Source organism: Buteo buteo, chromosome 21, assembly GCF_964188355.1.
Source record: "Buteo buteo chromosome 21, bButBut1.hap1.1, whole genome shotgun sequence".
NCBI classification, from domain to species: Eukaryota; Metazoa; Chordata; class Aves; order Accipitriformes; family Accipitridae; genus Buteo; species Buteo buteo.
The window spans coordinates 6,043,701-6,063,958 of record NC_134191.1 but is presented as its reverse complement, the minus strand read 5'-3'; the positions used below and the strand labels follow the sequence as shown (position 1 = coordinate 6,063,958).

Sequence of the window (20,258 nt, the reverse complement as noted above, 5' to 3'; positions counted from 1 at the left end):
AAACCCAGAAACCTCAGCAGCTGGCACCGATTTAGAAAACAGAGTGACAAAACTGCATTTTTTTCCTGGCATTTTTGGAAGCCATGAGTTTGGAAGAGGAATGTGAGCAAATACAAATGCCTGACATATTTGTGTTGGAAGGAATGTCAGCTAAAGAATAGGAGTAAGAGAAGAGCTACTTTGACCTAAGGAAGGAAGGACTATCCTTCATGTCAGTGGAATTTGGATGATAGAAAACCAGCTACCGAGCAGTTGAGAACTGTGTGTGTATACATTATATTTGCAGATAATTTTACCTGTGCAGAATGGACTGAGCATCGTTCGAAGGAGCCATGCACTTCCAGATGCAGTGATTGAATCCAAGGTATGTTTTTCCTCTCTTTGAGCACTTCTGGGAAAATTCTGACTCTGCTGAGGACAATGACAAAAATAATTTCCAGGGGTTTGGTGGGGAGAGCCCCAGCTCACATTCTGTCATGCCATGGCGCTGTGCAGCATGGACTTACCAGCATAGGGCTTGGCACATATGAGCCTCACTAGTCCAGGGTTACACTAAAGCTATTAAATGCTGATTCCTTGCAAAATCTTTTGGATCAGTCATGCTGGTGCCATGATAAATCCCTGGAGCAGCTGGCGTACTGCTTACTGGGTGTCTGTGCCCGGTGCTCTCCGGTCCTCGCCGTGCAGGGGAGTGTGGGCGGATGGAGCCGCTGTCCAGCCATAATAAACCAGTGCAGTGTTTCTGAAGTAGCTCTTTTTTTGCTCAAAGGCAGCACATGATGCCCTCCTATGGTCTCCGAGCTGAATATTTTCACGGCCTTAGATTTTGCTTGTCCTGTGGAAAAGACGGTGTTTTTATCTTTCTCCATTTTATGTTGTGGGCATCATCCAGCTGTAATGAAATTCCCATCTGGAACCGTAATGGCTTAACTCAGTAAATCCAGTCCCAAATGTCCTGATTGTTTTGCAGTTTCTGAGTGCTCCCAAAGCTACACCCACTGGTAATTCCTGGCGTTTCAAACTCAATATTTTAAACATCTTGTATTTTCCATTTTGATTCCAGTCAGGGGGAAATGATGTATGGCAGCTGATCAGATGACAGCTTGGTTTAAATTATTGGCTGATACCTTTATTTGCGCACCAGCCTTGTGAAGATATTTTGATTGCACTCCACTTGAGCCAAATCCTGCCTTTGGAAACTTGTTCTTAGCCTCCGTGCCTTCCTGGAGCCAGCTGAGCCTGACGGCAGGATTGGGCCCTGAGGGTGAAATAACTGGAAGACTTAATCAGTTATCTTCTAAGACATGGTACCTGACCCATCTCCCATGGGAAGCTGGGTCAGGAGATGCCATACCCTACTCTCATGTAAGTGGAGTGGTTGGTGCATCTCCCCAAACCACAGCCCTTCTGCTCCATCATCTTGCACCTTAGTGCTTCTATTGAGACTAATATCTGTAGGGTTATGGGTGCTTTTTGGCTTGAATTAGTCATACCTTTTGTATTAAATAATGAGCCAGGAAGACATGGATCCCTGTTTGTGCTCCCACCTCATTCTCACAGGCAGAGTCCTTCAGAGCTATCACTTACTGAGCTTTGCACCTTATTGCGCAATGCATATTTTTTTTTTTGTTTTAGAAAGAAGTGGTGAAGGATGACGTCTTCTGGGGTTATAACAAGTGCCGCATCCTTGACCGTCTGCGTTTGGATGGCAAGGTGGCCTACGTCACGGGCGGAGGGCAGGGAATTGGAAGAGCCTTTGCTCATGCCCTGGGAGAAGCCGGTGCTAAAGTAGCCGTTGTGGATCTGGTCCTTGCAAAGGCAGAAGCGGTGGTGTGTGAGCTCAGCCTCAAAGGTAAGCACGGGACTGACCCGCAGGTCCTGCTGTACGCAAGCTGGTGCTGAGTGCTGTAACGGGCTGCTTTCCTTGTTCAGACCCGACCCTTCCTCTGCAGTGCAGTTATCTTCCATCCAGCCCTGGTGGGGAATAGGTTAGAGCAAAGGATTTTCAAACAGCAAATATATGCCCTGGTCATAAAGCTTCTCCTGCCCAGGCTGGTTGTCAGCATTGTCTCAGCGAACAGTCATCAGTATCACATCATCTGCGAGAGTTATTTATCAATATAAACTCAACCAGAGAGGCAAAGTGATCCAAACAAAATTCCTTGCCAAGAGTGCCTGAAGGAAACACAGCAGTGAGCCTTGACTGACAGGGACAGAGAAGGGCCACCTCTCGCAAATGAGATCTGTATAACCTGCATTGAACAAAAAGAGATGGTGTTCCTCCGAGTAAATCATGCAGCAGCCAAGGCACCTCGGGCTTCACTAAAGACGCGTGACAGACGTGGTCTACGAACTCATTAGCACGTACCCCCTCCCTGGCACCTCTTCCATACCTCATGTCTGGACTGTGAAGACAAAACCCCAAACCAAGGTAGAGGTATTGTCAGCCTAAAGCTTTCATTGTGCCCTCAAATTGATGCAAAGTCATTTTTTAAACCCTCAGCTATAGTTCTTTCAAACATGCATGCAAGGTCAGACATAGGAACGAAATACTAATAGACATAGTAACTAAAATCCCAAATAAGGGGTAAAATCTTCTACAAGCCACTTCTATTTTAGCAGTAAAAACAGAAAATGTAACATAAAATTGAATTTCCCCCTAGAGTCGTGCTAAACTGCAATTGTAAAGGGGAAAAAGAAAACTAGAAATATAATTTTAATGAGAAAAGAAAGGAAGTGTTACTCATTTTGTAATTCCTTTTGTGAGATTACAGCTGAGCCTTCTTCTGAGTTCAGTGCTTCATTGCCTCTGAAGACAGAGCTTTACCCAGGAAATTTTCACATTCCCGTTTGGATAAAGTCACCAGTATTTATTTCCACTCTGACTTCAGAAAGGGATCAGGCCATTGGAAACCATATTCTCCAGCAAAACCAGCCCCTGCAGATGTATTTCTATCACCCAGTCTCAGTCAGCTTCCTGAGGAAGGGGAGAGGAATGGTTCAGTTCTGGTTTTGATACCATCCTGAGCCTCCTCGGAGAACATCCTAAACAAAAAGTCTCAGCCTGTACGATCCCAGCTCTAGTAAGCAGGAGACACTTTACACGGAGTGTCAGTGTAACGGTTAAAGCTTTGATTGCTGGTCTGATCCCAAATAATGACCTAGAATAGAAAGTGTCCAGCTCCTATTACAAATTCTTGAGTCGTCCAGTCCCTCCTTCCCTGAAGCTTTTCATTTTCTTATGCACTAAAGCCATATGGTCTTGGCACAAAGTAGCTGTGCCCTACAAGTTAACTCGCCTTTTGGACATTTTTTCACAGTGACATCCTGCATATCAAGTAGAGCTATTCAGATAGAAATGGGCTACTTGATAGAGCCGTGAGACTTTGGATGCCAGCAGCCTATTTGAAAACTAACTTAACTTATCTCCAGGGCATTTTCAGTAGGAGTTTGATCATCCATCCTTCAATGGCTGCCCTACATCTCTGCTCCTTCACCGGTGGGCTGCAAGCCCGGAGGAGGTGGGGGGGTGTTACAAAATGCAGTCGGAGAGGTCACGAAGCATAGCAAATATTATTGCCGTCTAAAGTAAAGAAAATCTCGCTTCTCAGTCTTTACACATCTTTATCCTTTGAGGTCAAATATTCTCTATCAACTTGACCAGTGCTGCTGGTCAGGGCACATCTATTCCATCTCATGACGGTTTTTGAGGTTTCAAATTTATTGTCATTCCTTGTTGGAACAAAACCCAAACTTTGTAATGCTTTTGTGAAAGGGAATTATATCCAAATGCCCAATTTTGGAAAGGATGTGAAAAGGTCAGGTTTTCAATCTCTTTCTCTCCAGAGGTAACGAGAGAGTCTAGCCTGGACCTCAGAAGCTTTCCCTTGAAAACTTTTGTTGAAATCAATATGTTTCCATGAAATATTTTGGCTTCAAAGAAGTAACGTACTCTGTTGGAAATAAATTTTGACAAAAAGGTTCAGCTAGCTTTACTCTCAAAATATTCACATGAGTAAATTGAAGCAACCGTAGTATTAATACATATTTTTCCTGCTATAATAAGCACAAAGGAGCTGTGATTCCCCCCCCCCCCTTCTTTGGTTGTGGATCTCTTACTCAAAGTTGGAAACGCAGTGCCCCAAGTCATTCCCATACTGATACTTTTTCAAAACATTTTGCTTAGCTTTCTTAAACCGGCTTTGCTTCTTATACCAAGGAGCCCTTTACTGTCTTTTGGGATGGTGCCATCATTTCATGATGAGTTTTAAACATCAGAACCTCTCTGATCTCGGTTTTAGCTTTGTTAGACAGCTCGGGTGTATGTCCCTTGGTTACAGGGGTCTTTGTTTTTAGATCCTGCGTGAATACCTTTTTCAACAGTTGCTAATGGATCCTGACAGAAGAACCAAAATTGATGAAACATAACCAAAAAATCCTAAGGGTTACCTTCCACTACATACCCCTCTGTCTTCAGGAGGAATCACTGCCTGTACCTTAAGGGAAGAATTAGTCTGATGGGATTTTTAGAATGTGCCTTTTCACTGTAAACTATGCAAATGCCTTCCCCACAATGTCACTTCTGATCTTCTTGTCTATATGCGACATATGACTTCCATTTATACTGAGAGACCAGAGATGAAGCTCGTGACAGGGGGGCCATCTTCACGTCCCCTGCAGAAGGGCACCTCAGGCAGATTCGGCACATGGATGTCTCTCCAGCACGGAGCCGCTGGGCTCCTCTCCTGCCCCTCTCATCACACAACTGCCTCCATGAGCATCACAGAAATAAACTGAGGACCGTAGAGATGCACTGGCACCATCATGCACGTAGCAGCACGGTCATGGGTTGGGTTTCTTACCTCTGGTTGGGACTACAGATTTTAAGCTATCTTTTCATAGTTTATTTTATTTATTATTTTTAACAGATGGTTTGGGGGGACAGTGGAGAGACAGAGAGTGGATTTTTTTCCTCTCCCAGAGTGCGGGAATATCAGCTGAATTGATTAAGGTCAAGTGTGGGACTCTGGTTTGAAGTGAGCGTGCCTTCACTGCTTCTTCGCCAGATACTCACGCGTGGCACCTTTTGTGCTGTTTTTGTGAACTATTGTATAAGATGAAGCCATAAATGGGGTGAGAGTTGGAGGGCAGGTGAAGAGCCTCATTCTGTTACCATTGGTAACACACACCCATTTTGCCTGTAAATTGAATTAGAAAGATTGCAGCAGCTCCCTGTATGTTACGTGTCTTGATAACAATTAGGAGGAGCAACGGGGGCTGTCTGGCTATTCTTATTCTTTCAGCGTATTTAGCATAAAACCTGTGATAAAATAAGAGGTCTTGTTTTGTAGGAGAATGTGCATTCATTTTTGGAGGTGGCTGCATTATGGGCCTGCCCTTTTCTCCCATGGAGAGCAAGGGGACCGTGGCAGAGCTGAAGGCCAGAGGGGACATGAGGGTCCCATGGTCCAGCATGGGGAGCACCCCAGACCAGCATCACCTCGGGGCGTGCGCTCTGGGCAGGCTCCTGGAGGCTTTGGACATCAAGGGAAGCTTTTCCATCCAAAAGCCTCTTTCCTGTCATTTTCTTCAAACGTCACTGGGCAATTGTTGCTTTGCCTTGCTTTCGTGGAAGCCTCCATCTCAAAGCTTCGTTTGGGGAGAATCTTCTCCTATTCTTCTAGGATAGGCTTAAGGCTTCTTTTAAGTTTTTTATTAGAATGATCTAAAAGAGGGACCAATAGGGAATACATTTTCCATTTAAATAGAAGTAAAAAAATCTTGCTTTAACAGCTGTAACTTCCTACCTGGGCACTGTTTGCTTGCAGACTGCTGATCTATGGTCCAACCCCAGTGGCTGCCTCCCTCCTTGTGATTTAAGACCCATTTCACCACAGCCCCTACTGGTGTAGCCTTGTTTGACTTTGAGGATGGGTGTAATCCCATTGGCATCAGATGCCTCAGTAGGCTGCTTATTTTGTTTAATAATACGGGTATTTAAAGCTGATTTTCATAGTGAATTAAATTAAGATATTTACGGATCAGCACTGGTGTAAAAGTCAATGCCTGGATTTTTCTAGGAAAAAAAGCCCAACTATTGCATGTTTCAAATCCAGTAAATCTCTTAAATTCTGAATGTTTGTGTTATTCTGGTAGCGTGATTTGCGATAAATAAGGCCAGGCACCATAACTACCACACCTGTGACCCTGCAGGTATTCCCAGTTAGCTCCCACCGAAAACTGGTTTGATTCTGTCTGAGGCTCCAAGCTGTCTGGATGCCGTAGTTCATCCAGAGAGCCCTTTTTGAACAAACTGGTTTGATTTCTGCAGCATCCTGGGGGGCAACTGGCCTAAACACCATCTACATCTGAGCAAATGAAAGAGTCCTTGGCTTTACCTTGCTCCTGAGCACCCACCCACGAGTGATGCTGGTCTGTGGAAGCTGCAGTTGAGGGTTTGGACAGAAGATGGTGCAGTGTTCAAAGCTTCGTCCTGCTGGAGTGGCAGCTTCCACTCTCACCTCGGGTTTGGGTTTGCCTCCAAGAAGCAAACCTCACACCAGTTAGCAACTTTAATAGCAGTATCACTATAACAAGCACCTATTTTGCTACGATTTGTGGAGCGATGACTTAAGGTGGCACATATATATGTAAAATACTATATATATATATATATATAAGAATTAACAAATAAACATAACATAGATTTTTTTTTTCTTCCTCTATGAATTCCTGTACCGACTTCATCACTCTCATTTTAATGCAGGGATTAAAAGCATTGCCCTCGCAGCAGATGTAAGCAAACCCGAGGATGTGCAAAGGATTGTGGATACAATCGTAGCTCGCTGGGGCACAGTTCACATTGCATGCAACAACGCGGGAATCAATATGAACTCTGCAAGCGAAGATACTTCCCTAGAAGAATGGGACAAAACTTTTAATGTTAATTTACGAGGATTATTTTTGTGCTGCCAAGTAAGTGTGAAATGCTGTACTGGTTTGTTTTGCAAATGGGTAACAATTTTCTATGCATTTACTTTACCAAGATTTAATAACAATTTATTACTAATTATCACGATAAAATTGATCCTAGTTTTGGTGGAGTTAGGGAGAGATTTGCTTTATATCAATCACAGATTTTGGTCAATATTTTCAAAAGCAGCTGGTACTTACTGGCTGCCCAAGCCCAGTTATTTCAGAATGACCAGATTTTTTTGGACAGTAGTTATTTGACACATTCTGAAAACCAGAAAGCTGTGGGGGGCCATTCCCAACATTAGTGATTATTTTGAAAAAATATTGCTGAAAGTGAAGAGGGTCTGAAATGGCAATGGGATTTTTCCTACATCAGCCATTTTTATACCAAGTTTTTATATCAAGTGCTTAAAAAAAATGTGTTAGCACATAAACTCTTCTGAAAAGTGAAGACTAATTTATTATCATGTCATTATTAGCACAATCACAAAAAGGGTCACTGGTCTTTCCTTTAATTTCTGTCACAGGCTGCAGGCCGCATTATGCTGAATCAAGGATATGGGAAGATAATTAACACAGCATCTATGGCAAGTTTAATAGGTGAGTGATGAGAGCTAACAGTTGTGCTTCAGAATCCATATTTTAATTACTACCGATGCTATTTGAATCAATTAAACCTGTATTGGGAAGGAGTAAATCACTGACATTTTGTATTAGAGGAAATGTACTACAAAATTTTTATTGATACCATTTTTCAACATTTATCTGTTCTCTATGTTTTAGAGCACTTATTACTTTTTATAGAAGAGGTGGAGTCACCTCCTCTGACTCCGATGTGCTGATGGCATAGGAGAGGTGCTGGTGCACTCCCCAGGAATTTCAGGCAAACGCGTTTGAGTGTGGCAAGCTGTGCCCCCGAGATGTTTACAAGCCACCTGAAAGCTTTTGCGCTGGTTTTCGCCCCAGTATCCGCGGGTTTTGTTTCATTATCGTTGCCAACAGGTGTCTCCACCAACCCTGCTGAATCAGCAGTGTCGTCAAAAGTGCCAATAAACCATCGTAACATATGGAATGAAATCCCTACTGCTGAGCTAATCTGGAAGGCAGTTACATGCTGGTGAACTGAGGCCCATGTAACAAAAATTGATCAATTACACAAATTAAGCATAGCCCTTTAGGAATTTATTTTATTGGTCTGGACATCTGTTGCAGTATTGTCCGAATCCAAAAATCAAATGGTGCCTTGGGTTGCCAAGTTAGGCAAGAAAATCTAGTAGCTATAAAAGTACAACTGAAAACTCCTGTATTAATATCATGTCCATCTGCTGAATGTTACATAAATATGCAGTCCTTTTATTTTCCTTGGGAATAACATTTATTTTTACTGTGCCCAGTTTGACATTCTGTGACATTCTGCTCAGTTTATTGCACAGTAACTTTAAATGTTTCTTAAAAAATGCATTTATAATGTTGTTGTTAATCTTTTTTTTCAAGTGTCTTTACCAGCTGTTTTACTTATGCTTAAACACAGGCACCATCCCTCCGCCCCAGCTTTGCAGACTTACAAACTCTCCCAAAGAAAAATAGTTTTGAAAAGAATGTAAGGCTTTAAATTTCAAATGCCCAAGACTTTTTTTTTTTTTTTTTTTTGTGCTCTGCCCTGCACAGTGGGGCTCTGGTCTGGGCTTGGGCTGTCACCGTCCACATCCTCGTCACAAAGCAAAATTTACTGGGAAGTATTGCACCCTAGAAAAAGTTGTGAAGCTCTGGCAATTGGCACCAGGTGGGGGTCTGCTGGTGTGGCACACTGCTCCCAGTCTTGCTTTTGCAGCCCAGAAGTGCTCTCCACTGCTTGAGGAGAGCTATTTCCCAGCTTCTCCATCAGGTCCTGGGACAGTTCTGCTGAGCCATCCCAGCCCCAACTCGGGGCTGCACCTCCTCGGCTGGCATGCCAAGTCCACTGAGACCCATGCGGGAATCACGTTTGAGGGTGGTCTTGGTCCTGGAGCAGGAACGAACACTGGAAAGCAACCCTGAGAGCAGCCTGGAAGGGTCATTGCAAGATGCATTTAAATGTCATTGAAAGTTAATGCATGCTAGGCCAGAAGTTAAGAGATGGAGAGATGTGTTTACCTTCTGAACCTGTTTGAATCTTGGCATTGAAAAAATCTAGTAGTTATAAAACTACGACTGAAAACCACGATGTTCATATCATGTCCATCTGCTGAATGTTAAATAAATATGTTGGTTGGTTGGTTATTTAAGTATGTTGGCCAACTGGCATAGTATGAAATGTTTCTAGAAATAGTTAGGGGATATTTTTTTTTTTTTTGGTAGGTTGAGTCCTTCCTCAGAGATAGAGGAAAATGAGGAGACACTTAGCAGGATAGGGAGGTTTTTGTTTGTGATTTTTCCAGATACACTGCTCAGAATCAGTTTTAATTAATTGAAGATAAGCTGCATACATTTTGCATATGTGCATTTTGATTCTGGTATTTCACTGGAATTATTCCAGACGTACGTTTCAGCAGCGGAGACGAGGCTGCTGCGGCTCTGCGATTTGCACAGGTGTAACTCAGATCTGTAATTTTTGCAGTGAATATCTTTAGTGGTAAGTGGTCTGGTCTTCTCTATCTGTGTGCACCTCTCATTGACATTACATGGCTGCTTCCAAGTCAGGCTAGAAGCCTTATGCACCGAACGAGGTTGCAAAAACATAGTGTCAGGTGTTTAAAATGTAATGCAGCTGATGTTGGCAGCGTTTTTATCTGCTTTCCTCCCGTCTTCTCCGTCTGAAACAGGAGCGAGCGTCCTCGCTTCCCAGACGCCCTACAAATTCGGATTTTTTTGGTGACACTGCTGGAGGCACAGCTTTATTTACAAGCTCTAGCCCCGTTTTGTACAAGTTTGAAGGGTCGCAGATTTGCTCTTCTGTCTATAAGAGACGACCCTAGGTGAGGGCAGAGGAGGCAGCGTGGGGTGCTCAGCTGCAGAAAGCCCACCCAGCGCCAGAGCTTCGCGGCGCCCGTTGCCGCCGCCTTAAGCTCTTCCAGTTGAGAGGGGCCAAGTGTCTCAGGAGGGGGAAATTTCATCTTCTGAATAACCTTCCTTAGATATTCTTAGGAAGACAAAAGCATTTACACGGAAGGACTCTTGAAAACCCTGTCTCAGCACCCACCCCAAATCAGAAAGCTGATTCTGATAGCTTGCAGCAACTTGCTGTTCTCACCCACGTGAGCTCGAGGTGCGGAGCCGGTGCCAAAACTCTTATCCTCTTAGCAAACGCCGAATGATTTATCACAAACAGACATGTTTGGAAAGTTTAGCAAAGAACCGCTTTTGGGAGGTTACAAGGTTAACTACCGAAGTTGTATGTAACTTGGAGCTGATGCGTGGCAATTAATCAAGAAATTACGTTCCATATCTTTTCGAGAACCCACACGGTGCGCTGCGTCTGGGGGGCAACAGGCACACGTAGAGGACAAAGCGGTTCTGCTGGTCAAAATGCGAATTATTTCATATTGAACAAAAAACGAGAGCAGAAAAAATGCTGGCAGAGGGGGGCCGTGGTGTGAAATGCTCCTTGTAGCAAGCAAAAGGCCTCTGAATTCTGACCAAACCTTCAGCACATGCAGAAAAAAAGAAACACTAATTGCTGCTCCCATCATGCGTGTGCTTTAAATCTACTCACAAACATCTATGTTCAAGGCAAAGGTCTTTGTTCCCATGCTCAGTAATTTGCAGCAGGGCTTTTGGCTCTTTCAGACTTTGGATAACTCAATTTGTTATCATCTTCTTTTCGCCCTTTAAATTGACATACTCAAAACCAACAGTTTTAGTCAATAAAAGCAAGAGTGGATATGTTGGGATTCCATGGATGGCAGCGATCTAGAACTGATGCACCGGCTTAACTTAATAAATTAAGACCAATTTAATGCCATCTACCAGTGCCGCTTACGTGCTTTTATCAAAATGCTGTGGAGTTTGCCTGCTGTACCTTGCACAAACGCAGCGATTCACTTTCTTCCAGGGTTCAGTGTTACCTAACCCCGCAGGCTACAATTGCTTGCCTTTGTGATTACTGATATTTAGCACTGATTTTCCCCACTCTCCCTCCACGAAAGAGTCAGCAACTCAGCGCCACTCAGTACCGATACGATGCTAATGATGGATCAGCGCTTTGCGCTGGATTTGTTTAATGAAGTCATAACGGCAGCCAGAAAAGTCCAAGAAGAGCCACTTTGTGGGTGTAAATCCCAACAGCTGGACCGACTTGGTCGGACTCCCGTGGGTTTAAAGCACTTTGCACCCACTGGGGATTTGTCCTTAAGTAGCTTTCCTGGGAACACTGCGAGTGTGCGAGCTGGCGGAGGGGCAGAGCCGCCCAAGCACACAGCACTAACAAGCTTGAACATTGTAATTAGCAAGCCGATCATTTTCCCTCTCTGACTGACATGTGACATCTCTGAAACATTTTTCAAAAGCTTCAGATTTTGAAAGTGGTGGGTGTTCTGAATTTTTGGGACGCACCTGCGCTCACATCCACACAAACACTGATTAGATAATATGATGTGTTTGTTCAGACTATGGGTAATTTAAAAATTAAGGAGAATAATTTGTTCCAAGAAGCTATATATAATATAATATGTTATATAAAATCTATTATGCACTTAGATTACATTTTATATTATATCATATTATGCTATACTATATTTTATTAGTACTACAGTGTACAAGTATTTTGTATATAAACATACATATGTGTATAATATATGAATGTGCGTGTCTATATATGATTATTTCTCTTTCTCAGAAGTAGTCAAATATTACAGATGTATGTTTAATACATTGGTTTTGGCTTTGCCCAAATATGGAACCTTTTAAATTACCTTATTTTTTTTTCTTTTTCCCCTCCATTTTTTTCCAGTAGCCCAGCTGCTGAGGCAAAAATGTTAGATGGCAAAATACAGATTTAGATTTTTGTGTTGTGGGTGGCTAAATTCTTGTTGCTCCCTGCCTAGTATCAGGGAAAATGGCAAATAGTTCATCTCAATGCAGGGAATTGTCCATGTAGTGCCTAAGTTATCTTCATTTGTGGAGAATAAATAATTTTCTATTTCTGAATCCCTTCTAGTCCCACACCCGCAGAAGCAGTTGGCGTACAACACCTCGAAAGCCGGGGTCGTAAAATTAACACAGACATTAGGAACCGAGTGGATTGACAGAGGAGTAAAAGTCAACTGCATTTCCCCGTAAGTAAAACGTAGTCTCATTTTGAAAGTACAAAGAGAACGAAATGTTCTAAAAAGCTCAAATGAACAGTATCTCCGCAAATAAAGTTTCTAATTAGCAGGTGGATTGCATCCCTTTTTATGTTGTCTTTTCCTTAACAAAGGTTTAAATACTTAGAACCAAGCCTGCTCTGTTGCTGTGTATACTCAGGGATTTAAGAAGAGGTTTTAGCATTTGATAATAGGTTTTCCAATAACGTGAAGGGTAGTTTTTAGCATTTCTCTTCCAGATGAAATATTTCCTTAGTCTGTCCAAGCCTTCTGCGGTTAAAGAAAAGGCTTTTGACACTTAATAGACAATACTTCTTTCCCCTTTTTACTTGAGACAAATATATAGGCACTTTAAAAGCCACATTGTACTGCTGTAATTGAGATACTGTTCAGTTCTGACAATCGCAGGAGGCCAGGTGTAATTTTGTAAATATATATATATATATGTATATATATTTATTACAAGTTGCATTTTCCTCACTTTTAGAGGCTTAAAGGTGTATGTTTCATTTTACGGTATTTATTCACAAAGAAGAGTTTTCTTGCCGCATACACTTTTTCTCTTCCTATTTCTCACACACGTACCCAACACAGTCATTTTATTAAACAATTAACAGTGCATGATAGTGCTAAGCAAAAACCCAAGTGGATAGCGTTAATTGGAAGCGGTCAAATTCTGTAGACCATTGAAGTCAATCAGAGTAAGCAAGAAGGGCAGGATTTTAACCCAGGAGTTAAATTGTAATAACGAAGATATAATGTATATCAAATTAGGAAAAACAAATTATGTATTTTAATCCACAAAGTGGAGTAAAAAAAAAAATATATCAGAGAGCTCAATGGCAAGTGCCTGTGTTTTTACTGTGGGTCTGCTCTCAACTTCCTTGTGCTAGCTGTCTTCCTTATGATTATTTATTACTAATTATACCAGTGACTCCAGCCGTCGCTCTATGTGATCCACAGATTCTTTAAACAGCATTTTACTTTATAATGGGATTTTCCCCATGCCAATGCTATCAGCTCTGCAATAGTGTTCTCACGACTAGTGCTAGTGAATTTACACTGGCTTTCGGGAGCCGGGGAAGATGAAGGGAATTAGGGAAGCTCAGTACAACCTGGCAGGAACTGTATCTGAAAACTCATGGGTAATCTTTACCAATAGAGGTGGGATAGTAGTGCCGTATTCACAGCAATCACGGATAAGGAAGCTCTTAGATGAGGATTTACCCATTTCGAGAGCGTTTACATAAATTTAAAAAATATCCACCGAATGATCAAAACTCAGTGTTTTGTGTAAGTTGGAAGCAGACACTCCTACTCGAAGAAGTTATGTTTCTGGAGGCAGTTGTCAGAGCATGGAGAAAAGATAGTCATGCCTCTCTTTTTCTACTTTTCAAGCCAAAACGGGCTTGCATTTTGATCATCCCCTACCTGTCTTAAACAACAGCTCTGAGCTCAAAATCCTGTGACAGGAAGGGAGGCTTTGCTTTGCAGAGGAATAGCCAGAAAGAGCGCACAGAGGACAAATGTTTTTGCTGTCTTTAATGTCCCCCGTCCAGGACGGAGCAGTCCCGGCCCCGGACCGAACCGCTCCGGGAGCCGGGCAGAGTTTTCCTCCTGGCAGTCCAAAGTTTTGGCCGAGCCCCTCATGCCGGGCTGCCCGGGGAGGAGTGGGCAGCGTTCCGAGGAAGGAGCCCACAGCGGTTCATGTAGCTCAGATCCCTCCTCACCGCAAGCAAAACCCAGATACGCTTGAGAGTGAACAAATATTCACGTTTACCCTGCTGCCTCTACGAGATGCGAACCTGTGTTTCAGTGCAGATCTGGACCCATCCCCAGAACTGTGGACCCCACCGGTCTCGCTGTCGTGTCTCTTGATGTGACTCACCGAGGCAGGGGGGCATCTTTGACCCTCTTGTACCCAACACCGGGTAGTAACCTCAATGCAACTCAAAGCTGTCAGAGTACTTCGCAGGGTTGGAAAATGTCCCAAACGCACAAGTCTTTCTAAGCATGCGTGTCCACCCTAGCATGTAGTCATCTTATAACAGGAGGGCATCTTGAGGAGTGTGAGGAGCACAGAGGTGAATATACAGGGCGTGATGGTACCGAAGATAATATCTGGATAAGTAAAATATATAAGTGTGTCCTTAAGTACTTTGCCCCTCCCACTCACACTTGCATTAATGCTTTACGGCACTCTCAGCCTACCTCTGTCTGACGCTCCAAACACTCCAGTCTGGCCTTAAACATTATTTCACCACGCAAACCTTTTGGCCTTTTTTCCCTCTCCCTATCTGGTCACTTTTTATCAACTTAATTTCTTAATGAGTGCATAAAACTTATGCAGAGCAATGCATAAAAGTTATCAATGCATAAAATGTTATGGCACAGTCCTCAGGATAATTTATTGCATTTATAAAATTGAAGAGTCAGGCTTCTCCGGCTGGCCAGGCGAGCCTCATGCCCACGAGGGGAAGGTGGCCAAGACCCCCTGGATGTTTTGGCTGACTTTGCCTGTTGCTCCATGCAGCAGCCAAGCGTCTCCGTGTTATCGAGGATACCACGCTCAGCCCTTCTGCCACCACCTAGTGCGATTGCTGCGCAGCCGATGCCGTGCAATATGAAGAAGGTGCTGGGGTCTTCCTGACGGGGATGTGGGGGTTGGCCTGAGGAGGGGACCCGGGTGTGAAGAGGGACTTTGACAGAGCACTGCCTGGCGGCCGATGCCTGGCCGCCCACGGGGTAGTTTAGTCCCTTTGCTGGTCCCTGCCTACGTGAAGCGCGTTGGGTGTGATGGAGCAGGGGACTTCTGAGGGTCTCTGGTTTTTGGCACGTGCAGCGTTGGAAAGTTTTGTAGCTGTTGTGCTGAATCAATGTCCGTTTGGGGGGCTAATTGTATCTCCCTGCTTGATTTGCAAGGCATAAAACGCTATAATGTCATGACTTTGGGGATAGGCGGCTGGAAGTTGATCTTCAGCTCAACCCACAGCCGCAGCCAGGGCAGCTTGTGGGAGACCCAGTGAAACTCAGCAGTCCCAGGGGCTGCTGGGATTTGGGTTTGGGCTGCGATGACCAAAGAGGCTTTGTCTCCCGCACGCCTGCCTTGCTCCCCTGGGATGGTACGGAGGCAGCCGTACGGTGCTCTACCAGGCTTTTAGCGCGGTGGGTGCAAGATCTCAGAAAGCAGGTAGGGCGGGATCACTGCAGATTTGGGGTGTACCCCATCATGGGGGCAGGAGAGGCAGAGCTGGCAGGAGAAGGAGCACCCCAGCATCCCCTGAAGGTGTCCCAATTAAGCAGCATTACTATCCCCATTAAGCAGCAGTCGTTGCTGGTAAGTATCTTTGGACTTAAATCTTAATTCCGTGGGAGATGTCCCAATTAAGTGGATCTTGTGATTAAACACTTCCTGATTAAGTGGAGTGTACTTAACTCATTCAAATTAATAACTCATCTGAAAGAAATCAAGTTACACACAGATGGAATCTTTTTTCCTCTCATTTGGGGATTGAGCGCACATAACAATTCCAGTTAAGTATCTGGTAAGTGATATTTTTCCTAATGTGTCTCTCGAAGTGGAAATGTTTTAGGCAATTGTGTTTTTTTTGTTGTTGGGGGTTTTTTTTCCTAATGTCTCAAATTGTCCTGTGTATCAATAATGAAATATTGATGCTCATATCTAACATTAAGGAACCAGCAGTTTGATATTACATTGACATGCAACAGAAAGTACTGATAGGCTCAGCACTGCATACGAGATGAGGTAGGGAATTAATGCATTGGCAGTTGTCTTTGCTGGAACTGGTTAGAAGCCAACTAAAATCTGCCTAAAAGGGTTCGACAACATTAAATTGCCCAACTTGGCACCAAAGCTTTCCCAGAAGATGTGTAGTATCAATGACATGCCTAATATTTATAGTGCCATCAGTATGTGTGTTTGCAACTTTTAAGTTTTGTGCTATATTTTTTTCTCATTTATATAACAAAAATTTGTAATGAAGTTTTGTTACGTATCTAAATTTTTGCTACTTGAAGTGAACCTAAAGAAAGGCCCAGCGAGAGGCACAGTGCTGTGATTTACAGGTTGCAGTGATCAGACCAAAGATCATTTTTCCAAACAGATTGAAAAATGTCCTCTTTTCAGCAAAATCTGTTGTGCTGGAGGACTATGTGTCATACTCCCTAATCTGCATTCTCTTGTGGTTAAAACAGATATGTAAATTAAAAAAATTATAAAATCACATGGATCTTATTCTGATCTCTGATAGTGTAAAGCCAGAATGATTATGTTGATGGTTTTGTAAGCACGGTGAGAGGCACGTAAGGAAAAGGAGTCCAATATATTTCTCGTCTGCTGCTCAAAGCATGTTTCTCGCTGGAGAAAACCAGTTATCGAGGAGTTTGGGAGAGCAAGGGGGAGAGCAGGGGTCTGTGCTTGGGGGAAATAAGTGAACTGTCTGCAGTCCTATACTGGAATGTGTTTGATTTTACTACATTGCCAGAGCTTAAGTGATCTGCATCGCTCAGTGTTTCTGAACTGCTCTGGTGTTTATTGACAATTACAATAAAAAATAAAGCTGATATTTAAATCCTGCCTGCTTAGTGAAAACAGAAATGTTTGGGGGGAAGACTGAATTAGTTCCACTTTGTAACAGAGTAAATAGCAGATTTCAGCCTTCATTTAAAACAAAAGGTAAATCTCATACCCAGAATCCAGTGTGTCTCAAAAAATTATTTCCTTGGAAGTATAAATTGGGATGCCGATGAAGTTTCAGAACAAAACGGGTATTTTTATACTTTGTTCATTTCATATTTATCACTAGCTTGTTTGCTAATTTTCATTTGCAAGAGGCAATTCTTCCAGCTAACTGGCTGCCTCAATGGGCCACTGATTTCTTTGAAGTGACAGTCTGTAAATATGCATAAAAAAGAGATGCAATTAGCGTGTGTGTGGTTCAGTGCAGCCTGATTTCATTGGCAAGTTTACCCACAGTGTTGATAAGCTACATTATCTAGAAAATTGGCCGCTGAAAAACAGCACCTCTGATTGCCAGCAAAGGTTCCAGATAACAGGGTGCTGAAGAGAAATATAATTGAGGTTGAATATGTTAACCAAGGTGTCACATGCTCCTTAGAAGCGCTAATTTATCAGCATGTTGGAATTTTTATTAACATTTGGAATGCATTTCTACCACACTAATGAAATGGAATTGGCAGTTCAGGTTTTAGTTATTGTCATTTCTGAGAAGTTAAATGTAATTTCTCGTTAGACACAGTTATGTAAATATATTTGTTCAGGGGTTGAAAAAATTATACATTTTGCAAAATACAAATATGTTGTTAAGGAGGAGTATGACAAATCAGTCGCGGTTAAAGTCATAAAAGCCAGCCAAACGTTCGCCCTGCATTGTGCTTTCTGGAGCATCACTCATTTTTAGGGCACCTCAAGAAAATGAACTTAGCAGAGTTTTAATAAATGGTGTAGTCACTCATTAATGTAAAAGAGGCAAGACAGAGAGATGCGGTGTGATTTGTCAGGGTATTGGTTTAAGGGGTATCGCACCGTGCTTATCTTTGCCTCTCCTTTTTTGTGTGGAAAGGGTCTGGTGCCCGGAAGGGCACTGGCTTTTGTTTCCCCTGGTTTTTGACATGCGGGAAGTTGGGCTGTTTTCAGTTTCTTGGCTGTACACAAACAGGCTGTGTGACATTATGCTGCGAAGCGATGAGAAAAGAAACGGGTAGAAGGATGACAGTTCCCAAAGGCCGTGACAGACCCAGTTCAAGGCGCTTTCGGTTCCAATGCCATGCTTGTTTTCTGCAAAAAAATTTAAACTAGCGATGACAACGAGTAACCTAAAAGTAAGGGGATACTGCTATTAGCTAGGAAGATAGTACGTGTGTACTCACTTTAAAGAAAACCTGTAAACCTGCCTGGCAGTGGCGAAAGGCAATAGGAAAGAAGCGCTACCGAAGTTTGCACCGCGACTTTCAGCAGAGACAGAGCGGGTCTGACTTGCGCATCTCCCTTGTCCTATTCCACGGTTTTCCTTCCGAATTAACCTCTCAAAAACCTCTAAGGGCCGCTTTTCCTTCCAGGGAAAACCCTGTCCTAAACTCTTGGTGGTTGTTCTCTTGTGGCAGGGGCATCGTGGACACGCCGCTCATCCGCTCCAAGGACCTGCGGCCGCTGGTGCGGCGCTGGCTGGCGGACATCCCCGCCGGGAGACTGGCTCGAGCCACCGACCTGCAGGCTGCCGTCGTTTATTTGGCCTCCGAAGCCTCGGATTACATGACGGGTCATAATCTGGTCATCGAGGGCGGCCAGAGCCTGTGGTAAGGGGCGTCCTCCTGCCCCCCCCCTCAGGGGTATAGGTCACACTGGAAAGTGCCTGTTAGAGTTTAGCTCAGTCCCAGTTTTGGCCTGTGCGGCTAAGTGGTCAGCTAATATGAAACGATTGTTTTTTTTCTTTTGGGTGTTGCTTTGGAGACTCGTATAATAAAATAATAACAAAAAAAGGATAAAAAAGCAATCTTTCATTTTCAACATTTTCATGTTTTTTCACTACACGTTCAGATTTCTGTTAAATTAGTATTTAATGATATAAAGGCACATTTACTGCAGTGAAATTTGGCTATTACTTAGTTTAACAGGGGGCATTTTTAAAGCAATCAGCATTAGCTGGTCTGTGTAGTATATTGTTCTTAGGCGATTTTTTGTATTCAAGTTGTTCCAGTGACATCTATGAGTGGTGAAAAACAGTTGGATGTAGTGTTAAAAAAAATAAATTAGTTCATTGCATTTGAACCTGAATGTTGCCATTTTATATTTACTGGTGTTCTTAGTTTTTAACTGTGTTTATACAAACACCCACATAAATGCCCCTGAAAGAAAAGTAATGCACTTAACAGAGAATCATGGTTCGTAATTATAATGGCTCTAATCCAAAGCCCATTGAGGTAAGTGGGGACTGCTCATATACTTTACGTTAAACCCATGTATAAATGTTGATACAACTGGGTCTTTGTTTTCCTCGATAGGCAGATGTAAGCAAAGGTCGTCTTCCAAATATTTTTTTTTCTCCCGTAAAAATCTGAAGACAAGTCTTGGGTGTAAATCAAGGCCAGCTCAAACGGTACCAATACAGTTCTGTTGGCTGAAGAGCTCATTTTGGCAATAGTGCTGGGTTCATTGCTTATAGGCAATAAAACGTGGTACAATAACACCACCGTTTCGATAACGCTCTGAATTTATACAGACTTCCATCCTGAGGGCCTTTAAGCATAACCTAAGGAGAATTTACGGGAAGGAATTCACTTGCAAATCCTCATGTCATTTGTTTTGCGTTTGGCAGCTCTTTGTTACCATAACATAAATAATTGTGGATGAATGTCATTACTTTGATTAAGTGCTACAAGTCCATACATTGGCTAGCCATTATTGTGGTGAATTGCTATAATGGCTTCAGACTTGACATTCACCGCCACGTCGTAAGGTATGCATCTCGCTGACGTACTATCATCGTTATCATGGATAAAGTGCAAGAAGATACTTGTCTTCATTAAATTTTCTATTAGACCATTGATAATTAATACATATCTCATGTTTCATCTCGAGTCGTTTTTCTGGGGAGTGTTGCTGTTAAGCGACTCAGGGCTAGAGCTTTTTGGCTTGAAATCCCTGCCTTGTGTGCATGATCTAATTTATTGACAATGCTCTGCAAACTCACAGGCTTAAGGAGAGCTCAATTTTGGATAAATCTTCAAGAAAAACAATTAAGGATTTAAACGTTTTATTATTTTTCTGGGCTCACAAAACCTTTTCTCTCCTAGCTCCCACACTTGCATCATTTTGTGTCATGCTCTGGAGGGCTCGGTGGAGTTCTCACATCCCGCTGGCTGGCTTTTCACCCAGAGGTTAATGTGCAAACATTGGTGAACTCATCAGGAGCTCTTCCAAGGGATCCTAGAGGGGCTTGTATACTATCGCTTGGACTGCTG

At 43.0% G+C, this 20,258-nt stretch overlaps 1 protein-coding gene across 1 annotated transcript in view; it reads left to right on the top strand.

Annotated features, from left to right (window-relative positions):
• Window positions 1-18,911, top strand: part of LOC142042895 (uncharacterized) — a 31,897-nt gene extending 12,986 nt beyond the window's left edge. Inside the window, exons 6-11 of the mRNA XM_075053467.1 lie at window positions 287-364; window positions 1,636-1,852; window positions 6,767-6,975; window positions 7,503-7,575; window positions 12,110-12,227; window positions 18,402-18,911. Coding sequence (XP_074909568.1) covers window positions 287-364; window positions 1,636-1,852; window positions 6,767-6,975; window positions 7,503-7,575; window positions 12,110-12,227; window positions 18,402-18,597 — 891 coding nt within the window. The 3' untranslated portion in view covers window positions 18,598-18,911. The remainder of the gene's footprint in view (window positions 1-286; window positions 365-1,635; window positions 1,853-6,766; window positions 6,976-7,502; window positions 7,576-12,109; window positions 12,228-18,401) is intronic.
• The last annotated feature ends 1,347 nt before the right edge of the window (window positions 18,912-20,258 follow it).